The sequence below is a fragment of the Suricata suricatta genome, chromosome 15 (assembly GCF_006229205.1).
Source record: "Suricata suricatta isolate VVHF042 chromosome 15, meerkat_22Aug2017_6uvM2_HiC, whole genome shotgun sequence".
Classification (NCBI taxonomy): domain Eukaryota; kingdom Metazoa; phylum Chordata; class Mammalia; order Carnivora; family Herpestidae; genus Suricata; species Suricata suricatta.
Genome location: NC_043714.1, coordinates 43187625 through 43200690, shown reverse-complemented (window position 1 = coordinate 43200690; position 13066 = coordinate 43187625). Strand labels below are relative to the sequence as shown.

General features: G+C 35.9%; 1 protein-coding gene across 6 annotated transcripts in view; it reads left to right on the top strand.

The window, feature by feature from the left end:
• The window catches only part of RGS22 (regulator of G protein signaling 22), a 123805-nt gene extending 111465 nt beyond the window's left edge, over positions 1-12340 (top strand). For 4 of the 6 annotated variants that reach the window (XM_029923946.1, XM_029923948.1, XM_029923944.1 and 1 more), the window contains 6 exons: positions 1561-1740; positions 5485-5643; positions 9278-9376; positions 10802-10895; positions 11012-11092; positions 12219-12340. In XM_029923946.1, the coding sequence (XP_029779806.1) occupies positions 1561-1740; positions 5485-5643; positions 9278-9376; positions 10802-10895; positions 11012-11092; positions 12219-12229 (624 nt within the window). In that variant the 3' untranslated portion in view covers positions 12230-12340. Of the gene's footprint in view, positions 1-1560; positions 1741-5484; positions 5644-9261; positions 9377-10801; positions 10896-11011; positions 11093-11336; positions 11385-12218 lie in introns of those variants that run through there. The other 2 variants (XM_029923945.1, XM_029923949.1) reach the window with 2 other exon arrangements.
• The last annotated feature ends 726 nt before the right edge of the window (positions 12341-13066 follow it).

The following is a 13066-nucleotide window of genomic DNA, read 5'->3' as shown; positions in this document are numbered from 1 at the left end:
AAATTTAATTAATCAATTAATTTTCTTTATTTTTATTTTTATTTAAATTCAAGTTGACATATAGTGTAGTAATGATTTCAGGAGTAAAATTTAGTAATTCATTACATATATAATACCCAGTGCTCATCCCAACATGTGCCCTCCTTAATACCCATCACTCATTTAGCCCATCCCCCCATCCCACACCCCTCTAGCAACTCTCAGTTTTTCTCTGTATTTAAGAGTCTCTTATGGTTTGCCTCCCTCTATGTTTTTATCTTGTTTTTCCTCCCCTTACCCTATGTTCATTTTTGTATTTCTTACGTTCCACATATGAGTGCAATCATATAGTATTTGTCTTTCTCTGACTTATTTAGCTTAGCATAATACACTCTAGTTCCACCCATGTTGTTGCAAATGGCAAGATTTCATTCTGTTTGATTGCCAAGTAGTATTCCATTGTATATGTATACTCTATCTTCTTTATCCATTTATTAGTTGATCGACATTTGGGCCCTTTCCATAATTTGGCTATTGATGATACCACTGCTATAAACATTGGGGTGCATGTGCCCCTTTGAATCAGCATTTTTGTGTCCTTTGGATAAATACCTAGTAATGCCATTGCTGGGTCATAGGGTAGCTCTATTATTAATTTTTTGAGGAACCTCCATACTGTTTCCAGAGTAGCTGCACCAGTTTGCATTCCCACCAGCACTGCAAAAGGGTTCCCCTTTCTCCATATCCTTGCCAACTTCTGTTGTTTCCTAGGTTGCTAATTTTAGCCATTCTGACTGGTGTGAGGTGACATCTCATTGTGGTTTTGATTTGTAGTTCCCTGATGATGAGCGGTTTTGAGCATCTTTTCATGTGTCTGCTAGCATCTGAAGGGAAGTCTTCTTTGGAAAAATGTCTGCTTGTGGCTTTTGCCCATTTTTTCACTGAATCATTTATTGTTTTGGTGTTGAGTTTGATAAGTTCTTTATAGACTTTGGATACTAACCCTTAATCCAATATGTCATTTGCAATTATATTGTATTTTTGAGCCTAAGTCACCTTGATATAGAAGCAGTTCTGGTTGGGAAAGCATTTACTGTCACCTGCAAATTGAGTTATGTACCTGTTTTCAGTGTTCTCCTAGGATCCTGTGTATACCTCTACTGTGGTACTTATTAGCTATCTCATATTGAAGTAATGTGTTCTCTTGCTTCTCCTCCAGTAAGATTTAGTCTTTAAATGGCAGGTACTATCTTGGGGCTCAGCTGGCATGTATAGCAGGCATCCAATATAAATTTGATAAATGAGTCAAAGTAGACCTTGGAGCTGTTGCTTTACGTAGGAGTAGAAGCACTCAAGAGTGAATGAAACCTGTATTTATGTAAGGTATATGCATCAATGTCTTAGGTTCTTCAAACCCAAGAGAAATAGAAGATGTCGTTTTATAGAAAGGTAGCTTTCACATGTCCTCATGTCCTCTTGATCTGAAGCTAAAATGTTACTGAAAGATGTATTGCCACAATTTTATAAAGTGTTCTAGGAATGCATTAATCCTATATTGTTCTGTCTTTCCTCCTTGTTCAGGACTTGTGCCATTCTCATTGTAATGAGTCCATCATTCACAAGAAGATCATGACTATTATCAACTGCTTTATTAATTCTAGTATTCCACCAGCTTTACAAATTGACATTCCAATAGAACAAGCCCAGAAGATTATTGAACACAGGAAGGAGTTAGGGCCATATGTATTTAGAGAGGCTCAGGTAAGAGATCAGGGCATGCAGCTAAGTGTGTTTTAAAATACATTAACAATCTAGATATTCTCTTAAAGATTTTGCATTATTCATATTTGACAAGGTTACAACCTTCCTAATACTGGGATTAAATCTATTTAATTAAAAAGTATTTTCATATTCCACAGAACATAAGAAACTAGTAACTTACTATTTTGTTGGTAATATACAGCAAATGCAATTATTTAAATACTATCCTTGACTTTCTATGATTATCATTTTTGTTTTTAACTTATAAAACTCCAGCCAATTCCTCCTTCCTTTCCCACCATTCATGTTTCCTTTAGAAAATCTGCTACCACAAATATGTGTAAAATATGTGTGTCCTAAGATTTGTGTATTTTTAAAGATTGGAATATTCACATAGCTCATAAAATAAGTGAGAGGAGATTTAAGTACCCAACCAACATAAAGTACACAAGCTCATGAAAAGAAAATCATGCCTGTTAACCTGCTCAAGTTACTTCTTTTTAAGATAAATAATAGAAAACAGTGATTTGGTGAACATAATTTATTTGCATTTTTAAAAGCCTTTTAGTGATGTTGTTCTTGAAAAATGATTAAGAAAAATAAATTATAATAGGGGTAATAGGAAAGGCCATGTCATGATTTAAGTGATATGAAACAGAGTTTTAGGATGTGATTGCCCTTGAGCGTGGAAAAAAGGCCATTATTCCTTAACATTCGTTTGTGAGCCAGCTGTATTCTAAGCCCTCTGAGGAACTGAAAATGGACTCATAATCCAAATTATGCATTAAAAAAGGTGAAAATATAGAGGAATGATTGAGGAAGTGCTAAAGAGAAATAGAGAAAACATGGTGCCAGAATTGCAGTATCTGTTTGTGAAAAGATCTTAGAGATCACTTAGCCTGGTCTCTGGATAACCAGGCCAGGACTTGTCCATCTACATCAAAGACCTTGAGTTTGCAAGTGCATGTCTGGAACTGCTTATATTTGCCATACTGTCTAGGGATTGAAGCCAGTGAACCGTATTGGAGTCCTCTAGTTTATGCATTCTACTTGATTTCCTAAGTGGAGTCCTAGACATAATTTAAATATGGAATCTGGGGCATCAGAAAATAAGAGAATTTTTCTATCTAGTCCTCACTCCCCCAAACTGACTCTTCCTCCTGTGTTTCCTCCGGAAGCTCAGGGAATAGCGTCACCTTTTACCCAGGTGTGCACACCAGAGGTCTGGTTGCCATCTTTGTCTTCCCTCTCCTTCATTCCCTTACTTCCGTGTCTTCAGTCCCTAAAATTTATCCATTGGTCCCTTTGTTATCTGTCATCCTGTCTACTTTTCTATGACTCCATGCTGTTATCTCAGTTTGCATCTGCAGTATTTCATTGATTACCAAAACTCACTGGCTCTGGGCCCTTTCAAAACCATTTAACCTACTGCAGACAGAGCCATCTTTTTCAAAATGTATATCAGATCATGTCACCTCTCTGCTTTCAATTTCAGTTACTCCCCACTGTCTCCAGAACGAAGACCATAAAATATATGGTCTTCATGTCTGGGGATTGAAGCCAGCAAAGTGTACTGGAGTCCTCTAGTTTATGCATTCTACTTGATTTCCTTAAATGAGTCCTAGACATACATTCAATATAGACTCTGGAGCACCAGAATATAAGAGAATCTTTCTAGAGAGTCCTCACCCCACCAAACTGATTATTCCTCCTGTGTTTCCTAAGGAAGCTCAGGGAATAGCATCACCTTCTCTTCGGGTGTGCAAACCAGAGGTCTGGTGGCATGTGTCTTACCACTCCCTGCCCTCATCCACCAGTCTTACTAAAATATCTGTAATTCTACAAAGGAGCCTTACTGTCTTCCTTCCTAACTTTTTTGTGTTATCATCTTCTCTCCCTTCTGCTTCTATAACATCCTGTATATGTTTCTGTTTATCACACAAAACTGAAAATGACTATTTTTATGCTTACTTTCCCACTTGATTGTAAGGTGTTTGTGGGCAGGGAGTGTTTCTTATTTACCCTTGTGACCCAAATGCCTAGCACAAAATAGGCACTCAATAACATATTTGAACTCGTGGATGATAATTGACATGAGAAGTGAACTATTGTGACAGAAAGGAGTAAAATCAAATTGGAAGTGAGAGCAAAGTTAAGTGAAAGGGCTGCAGAGTAGATAAAAAAGCCTATTACCTGTTCTAATATTGTTATCAGTGTAACCTTTGCCTATCCCCCACCGGCACCCCTAATAACTTTACAGCTTCCTTCACTCAACCAAATTTTCACTGGCCCTTTTAACTCATACTGAAGCCATTGCCCATCTCCTGCCAAAGAGCAAAGTAGCTCTGTATTTATTACGGTTCTTGTGGTACAGGGTAATTTTTATGACTAACACATATATTATTAACCTAAAATCTTAATTGCAGCTTTTAGGAGTAGAGTGGTTTTATGTCTGCCATTGAAAAATTATGTTCTTAATTGAATGACTTTTACTGGAAGATTTTCTAGAGGGAAAGAAATGTATTTGAGAGTTAGAAATGACTCAGGTTTTGGATAAATAACTGAGAAGTAGGGTCAATAGTTGGTAAACAGAGAAGGAAGAGGAGTATTTGTTGAAGAAGTTCATATAGAAATTACCATGACCCCTTGACATTGGAACAGGTGATTACTTAAAGATATAACAGGTAAATGTAAATGAAATTCGTTTTAAAGCCTACATTTCATCAAAGAAAAATATCTCTAGCTTTGTGATCATAATGCAAGAGGCTACAGAATTCAATGATAAAATTGTATTTTAAAAGGAATAAAAAATTTAGAATTACTAATAATATTCATGTACAGAAAAGAGGAGTAATGAAATATACCAACCAGTTGAGGACTCTATTGATCACTGCAGCACTTACTTTTTAAAAATTCCTCTTTTCCTCTGAAGAGTTGGCTTGGAGCCTAATGGGATCATTCAGTTTTCTCTAGGGCATTAGGCGAAGGCCATTCCTAGTAACAAGATGTTGGACTTGATCTGATGTGGCAAGTCCTACCTTCTTGGAAGTAATGTATGCCTCTGGAACTAATGGAAATACTTGGCATGGGAATTTGAGCAACAATTCTTATCTCTATAAATATCACAATTAATCACTTAATGTGGAGTGTCCTCCTAGAAAGCCTTTGTCCAGGATACCACCCTGCTTTTTAAATGTTACTTTTCTTGCTCTCACATAAAAGAGATTATATCACTTAAAAGTTACTCAAGGTTTATTTTTAGATCTGCAGCTTTGTTTAAGAGCTTTTCCAGAGGTATTTCCTTTCTCTAAAAGAAAGAAAAAGGGGGCACAGAGGCGTTGCTCTTGATGGACTGAATATTTGGAATACTTGCATAAAATAGCAGAGTGTGTGGCAGACCAGCTCGTGTATGTTTTAAAGGAAAACATAAATTTCTTATTTAAAAAGACCTAATGGATTCTTTATTAATACAATCAATTGGTTAGGGAAACATAAAGAATAAAGTAACTTTTAAGTATATGGTTTTTTTTTTAAAGAAAGACTTCTCATTGGTAGTAAAAAACATTGATGATAAGCATGTGCTGAGCTAAACTATGCCAAGATGTCTGGAGACACTAAGTTGGAGGAGGAAACATGCTGTATATTAAAGATAGAATAGTTAATCCATTATTATGGTGAATTAGAGTTTAAATTGGTACATTTGTGTTAAATTGTAATCTGAGACATACTTTGTTTTTTATACAGATGACAATTTTTGGGGTTCTATTTAAATTTTGGCCTCAGTTTTGTGAGTTTAGGAAGAACTTAACTGATGAAAAAATTATGAGTGTTTTAGAGAGAAGACAAGAATATAATAAGCAGAAAAAAAAATTGGCAGTCACAGAAGACGAGAAATTTGCAAAGGTAAGATGACTCATTTTGAGTTGAATCAGACTTTCAAAAGGTATGTGATGTGTATGAATTTATAGAAGAATTTGGGCTGGGGAAAATACAGAGACATTACAGAATACAGATTTTAGTGGCTTTTAAGCCTTTAGTCACAGGTTTCAGACTTCATTTTTTAAAACTTATTATTATTTTTTAATGTTTTATTTATTTTTGATACAGAGAGAGATAGGGCATGAGAGGGGGAGGGACAGAGAGAGAAGGAGACACAGAATCTGAAGCAGGCTCCAGGTTCTGAGCTAGCTCTCAGCACAGAGCCTGACACGGGGCTCAAACCCATGAACGTCAGATCTGACCTGAGCCGAAGTTGGAGGCTTAACCAACTGAGCCACCTTCAGACTTCATTTTGAATTTCTCAGAATACATCTCAAATGTCACCTCTTCCATGTGAAGCTTTCTTGACCTAGGAAACACAAGCAGTTAACATCCACAGTAGTAACATTCCTACTTCTCTTGGAGGATGCTTTATATTGTCTCATGAATAAGTTTTTGCATCCGTCATCCTCACTGGACTGAGATTCCCAAGGATAGTATTTGTCCCGTGTGTCTGAGTATCATAGCACTTAAACCAGTGTCCAGCACAGGCTCAGTCATTACTGAGTAAATCAGGAATGAAAACAAAAATGAATGAATGAAAACAATGTTATGTACTTGTGGGGAAGCATTTTCAGTATTACAATTACAGACTGTATATTGACTGTGAAATTTATAAATATGAATCATAAATAGCCCAGTCTGCCTATTTGTCTGTCAGTGTGTCCATTTATTCACCCATTCCTCTGTCTTTCTCTTTATATGTATCTACTTTCTTTGAATTAAAAAAGGGTAACTGCTCATGGCTAATGTATTTTATTTACTTACAAGCTGGCACCTATTCTATTTTTTAAAAGGAATTTAAACAGTATCGAAAGATACAAAAGTAATATGATGAACGCTTATATATACACAGGTCAAAACAGACACTGTTATCATTTTGCCTCATTTGTTTTTTTCCCTCCTTAAAATATTGTAGAAAGAGTAAATACTGTAAAAAGAGCAAACTCTCCTAACCCCAGCTCTAAGTTCCATTACCCTCCCCACCCCCAAGAGCAACCATTAAACTTGGGGTATATTCTTCCAGCTCTTTTTAAAGATAGTGTTTTATACGCACGTGCACACACACACACACACACACATATATATGATGTCATAAACAATGTAGAGGACTGTGGTGATTCTCAAAAAACTGCCAAACTTCTCCAAAGCTGCAAACCAGCTTGCTCGGTTTTGATGTTTATATGGTATATCTTTTTCCATTCCTTTACTTTCTATATCATTGTATTTCGATTAAGTTTCCTATAAACAGCATACAGTTGGCTCATGGTGATGTTTTTTAAATCTATTCTGTCAATGTCTGTCTTTCATTTGGTGTGTTTACTCTCTTTATCTTTAATGCAATTTTTGATATGCCTGCCATTTTATTTCTTGTTTGCTTATTTAAAAATTTTAATTTTTTTTTTGAGAGAGAGAAACAGAGCATGAACGGGGGAGGGGCTGAGAGAGAGGGAGACACAGAATCCAAAGCAGGCTCCAGGCTTTGTGCCTGACGCAGGGCTCAAACTTATGAACTGTGAGATCATGACCTGAGCTATAGTTGGATGCTTAACTGACTGAGCCACCCAGGCACCCCACTTCTTGTTTTGATTATTCCCTCCATTTTTCATTTTTTTCTGTTTCCTTTGTCTTGCATTCCTGTGGATTACTTGTATATTTCTTAGAATTTTATTTTGGCATATCTTTGTTTAGATATTTTAGTGGTTGCTGTAGGTAGTATTTTTTAGATGAATGACTTTTCCCAGTCTATTGGTGTTAACATTTTACCACTTTGAGTCACGTCTAGACAACCCCCCTCCCCACTTTAAGTCTTTTTCTCTCACTTGTTTATAGTTATTTTAAATATTTCCCCAACATATACTGAGAACCACATCAGACCACATCCCTGTTGCTGGTGGTTGGAGAAAATATAAAACATTTCAAAGTGAGCAGAAAATGGCAGATGATATCCATATAAAGCCATCATAAGAATAAAACAGAAAATGGAAACTCTGACATTTTATAATTTTTACTTCAACCATCAAACATGAATTACGAAATTCAAAGAGGGAGGAAAATGCTATTATGCTAACCCATACTTTTGTGGTTTCCATTTTTCTTCCTTTCTGATTTTCCAAGATTTATAATTTTATTCTGTCCTTTCCCTATAGGTAAGGTATTGTTTTTTACTTACTGCTTTCAAGATTTTTTTCTTTGTCTTTGGTTTTCAGAATTTGATTATGATGTGTCTTGTGTGGATTTCTTTGGATTTATGCTATTTGAGGATTGCTCAGATTCTTGAGTCTGTAGGCTTATGTCTTTGCTAAGTTTTTTGGGGGGCAGATTTATATAAATGTTATATATGTGTGTATACAGGTATATTTAAACCTTTTTATACACATATATGATATATATACATATTATATACCATGTGTATGCATGCATATGGGTTAGAAAGAAAGTGTATATAAATAATATGTGTATAAATCCCTTACCTATCTATTCCATCAATTTTTTTCTCCCCTGGGTACCTTATAGTTTCATTTTTGAGAGATTTTTGTCTTTTTCTTCAGTCTTCTTTTTTAAGTTCAGTAAGCTCATTTTGCAATTCCTTTTTATATTTCTGGTTTATTTCTGGACTGAGTTTCTGCATTTATGATTTAGAGTATTATTTAATGTATACAAATGTTTATATAGGAATATTTAATTAATTTTGGATACCTATGTTTTAGTTTTCCCCTGATTCATGACTGGATTTCTTGGAGAGTACTGTCATCAACTGAAATATGTACAAAGCATCATTTATAATCATAAAAAAATTTAATAGCTTAAGTTTCCAGTAGGCATTGATTACATTATTTGTATACATAACTTTACTAGACTATTATTTATCTGTTGAAGCGATTACATAGTTTATTTTTTTATCACTCAGGATTTGAGTGCATAGGACAGTTCATTAATTGAAAATGATGAGGCATTTTATACATTTCATTAGCCACATATTCAGCTGTACTGCATATTGAACTGTAGGCATACTGGTGAATGTCACAAAGACCCCCCACCAACTTTACATTTCCACTAGAAACATTTTCACAACATTCTGCATGAAAAAGCAGATTTCAAAAGAGCATGTAACGTGTGATTCCATTTTCATGAAATTTTTGTAATAAAATATAAATACTAAAATTATAGGTTCTATCTATGTCTTTCCCTAATGAGAAGCATGGATGGACATTTATGAAAAGGTTTACAATGATTTTTCCTAGATGCTAGAATTTGGCATTAATTTTTACATTCTACTTCATAATTTATCACTCATTTTAAAATATTTTTAGATAGCAGGAAAGAAAATTAAAGAGTTCATAAATGGTGTCACATTAGTGACATTGACTTGCTGAGACCTCAGGGGTGGTACTCATCCCAAAGTATTTTTCATCTGATGTTATGACTCCTTAGCTATAAGTTTATACTAATAGTTTTCCCTCTTTTTTTTGAATAACTTAATTTAATATAATTACAGGATGGAAGCAAACATTATGCAAGTTCTTCAGGATCTGCTATCAAAACAGCTCTTTTACCTCCTGACCCAGTTGTAGGCCTGCAAGCGTATGGTCGGCAGGTAAAGCAGGGCAGGTGCCACAGAGAGCACTTCTTTTTTAAAACATTGAATAGCAGAATGCACTAACTCAGTTATTTTACAGTAAAATTATTCTAGGAGAGAGTAGAAGGGAATTGTCTTGAGCCTTCAGAGAATAGATTTTCGGCTGACAAAGATAATACTTTTTTTATACATACAAGTGGCAGCAGTTGAAATGACAAGCTTATTGAAAAAGAAAATAAGGCAGATAGGGAACAAGATAGAATACACTTGGTTGATGTATTCTTGGGTTAAAAAAAAGAAAAAAATGTCAAAGTCTTAATCTCAATTTCTTAATTCTTTGAAGTGGTCATAAAATTGTCTAGTACGTGACCATCAATGAATACATTTATGGTTTTATGTTTATATTTATATTTAACTTGTACATTAATATTATTTCCCTGAAATTTCATAAGTCATGTCCATTTTTAATGACTTGTGTTTGCATCTGAAGATAATATTAGCTCAAGAAACCATCTTTTTGGCATTTAGGAATGTCAAATAAATTCAGCCACTCAGCAAAGATAACTGATAGACTATAAAGCTATTATTGAGAGAAGGGAACTGTCAATTTTGTGACACCGTATCTTGAAAAAGGTAATATCTAAAAGTGTATGTGATGTAATAATGCCATTGGGAAGAACATTTATTAGCAAATGACTAGCATTAAAGTTCAGAAACACGATATAAAAATAAAGGGGGGAAATGTGGAATTAGAGATAACAGGCTTCTAATTTTTAATGTCACTTACAAGTCAGTATTACCTGGGAGCTTTAAAAAAATCCCTGAATTTGCTTTGAGCCTGTTTCCTTGTCTGTTAAAAGGAGAAAGGCAGAGAAAAAGGAATGGTTATGATGATGATCTCCTATCATATATCTCAAGAGTTTTGTAAGAAACTAAAAGCTTTTGGAAACCAAAGGTATTTCCTAAATGTAAATTATTATTGTTGTTGCTATTGAAGAGATACATGTTGAATTACTCTAGCAATTGATAGAGTGATACTATTCTGCCATTTTGCAAATGTGTATGCTCTGTATGTGAATTTGTTTCAGATTTGACACATTTAAGAATTGTAATTAATCCAAATACAAAACTATCCCCCCCACCAAAAAGAAACTTGGATCTCTCTTGAGCACCTAAATTCATAATCAAATTAAATATAAGTAAGTGCATGAATAGCTGTCAGAAGCTCTCTAAAGCCTTTGCAGCATTGATGCACTGAGAAATAGCTACAACTCCTATAGTTCTAGACACAATGTTGAATTATCCTATTCAATGATGTGTTACTGAAATTTGTTATACTTCAATACAAGGTTTAAATGAAGAGGCTCATACAAGCCATCCTACCTTCAGTTTATTTCCTGGGGCAAACATTTCCAAAATTAATTTTGAAAATTGTCTCTCTAGCCAACCTGGTGCTACTCCAAGTACATAGAAGCCTTAGAACAGGAAAGGATTCTTCTTAAAATTCAGGAAGAGCTGGAAAAAAAGTTATTTACAGGTAATTGTTGCTTTTTGCTTACAGAACTTCTTTCTTACCTTTTATCACAGATTAACTCTAGAGGACTTGGCTGATAATCACCTCACAGCTTTCCTTATTTCTCTTATTTTGTGCAGCCGTACCATCTTTGACAGCTTTTAAGTCTACTGCTTCAGCTACGTCTTTGAAAAAGACCCTATCTTCCTACAACATCCAGAGTGAGTTTTCAGGGACAGTCTCTCTGCAGTCCTTTCTTCCTTGTTAGAGTTCGGTCTCTTATGTGGCTGTTCAGCATAGAGAGAGCAGGAATACTGACTTCCTCCCAGCTGCCCTGACCCACAAGTGTGGAAAATTTCTGTGTGTGTGTGTGTGTGTGTGTGTGTGTGTGTGTGTGTGTGTGTGTGTGTTTCTATGGTTTTTTCCCTCCTCTGCTGAGAACCTAACACTCTATCCCATTTTCAGAGTGATGGTACTCATGTGGGTGTATAATGTGCTGCTGCTAGATGCAAGGTAAGTCATAGACTGAAAAGTGTTCAGTACCATCCATGTCCCTCTAACACACACGCTCATGCACATACACAGCTGCACACATACAAAGCATGCATGCACCACACATACACACACACACCCCCTGCTAACAAATTGAGGGTAGGAGTGAGCAACTTGCCTGCCCTCTAAGTGGCACAGTCTCCTGAAAGGGAAAGTTTCTAAGGAATGACCGCTTATTGCTTCTATTCACTCCCTATCTCTTCATGCACAAAGAACAAATAGCCTCTAGCTCAGTTTCCCAAGTTTTCCCAAGCTCCATTTCCCCACGTTGGGAATATGAGAAGGAACTAAAAAATCAAGAACTGAAAATCAAGCCAAGTCCTTTCTTGCAGATGCTGATGGGATTATATGATTTTGATTGGATACTAATGTTAAAGGTTAACAATGCCTTTAAAACTGGTATTGTAGTATGATGTAGTGTACATGTGCCCCATGGACCCGGAGAACCCAGTAAAACTCCTGTTTCTCTTATTTTCTTATGGCTTAGCTTTTTTGCTTCCAAAAATCCTCTTTGTGGTTTTTGGTTTTCCGGTTCTTTGGAGGGTTTGATGAGCAGGCCTCTGTGTTCTCAGCCTGCTTATCCTTTTTCTCTTCTGGTTCACCCCAGCCACTGCACCCTTCTGCCAGTTCCCCAACTTTGTAGGCCGCCCTCACAGTGCCCCAACTTGTAGGGTTTGCTGACATGTCTGTTCATTTTTTTAATCCTTATTACAACTCTTTTAAGGTTTTTGTTTGCTTTAGATTAACATTTTCCAAAGCTGCTTATGTTTTCAACCATTTATTTTTCTTTTGCAGGAATTCTCTAGACCAAATTTAACTGATATGGAAGCTCAAGTGATTTTTTGATGGCCTGCATTAGAGCAAGTCTACCATCTAAATAAAGTTTGGCATGTTGTACTCTCATAGTTTTAAAATGACAGCTATTCTGCACACATTACATTAAAGACCATAAAAGTTTTAAAAAATTCATTTAGAATAAAATGACGTCTAAGTTAGAAAAATAAAAATGTTTTGCTAATCACAGAACTTAAGAAAGTATCATGTTATGCTCCTCAAGTAATCTTTCAATAAATATTCTTTGAGCATTTACTATATTTGGTTAGCAGACACATTCAGCAAGTAGTTAGGGGCAAATACTCCTAGTAATAAATTGACCCAAAACATAAAGTACAGTGACTTCCGGACCTTATTTTTATCCTCAACTCTCTAAAGGAGCCATTTATTAAAGCAGTGGTTCACAAATGCAGACTTCAATGTATGTAAGGCTCACTTGTGACATTTGCCAGCAGTACAGATTCCTGGGCTCACTCTCTGAGAGTCTGATTCAGTAGCTCTTAGGCAGAACCCATGAATCTCCCTCTTTTTTTTATTTTTTAAGCTTTATTTTTGAGAGGGAGAGAGAGAGAGGGAGAGAGGGAGGGAGAGAGGGAGCAGGGGAGGGGCAGAGAGAGAAGGAGACACAGAATCAGAAGCAGGCTCCAGGGTCTGAGTTGTCAACCCAAAGCCCAACATAAGGGCGTGAACTCACGAACTGTGAGGTCATGACTTGAGCCAAAGTCAGATGCTTAACCAACTGAGCCACCCAGGCACCCTCAACCTCCCTCTTTAACAGACATCCTAGGTGATACTGATGTAGATGTTCC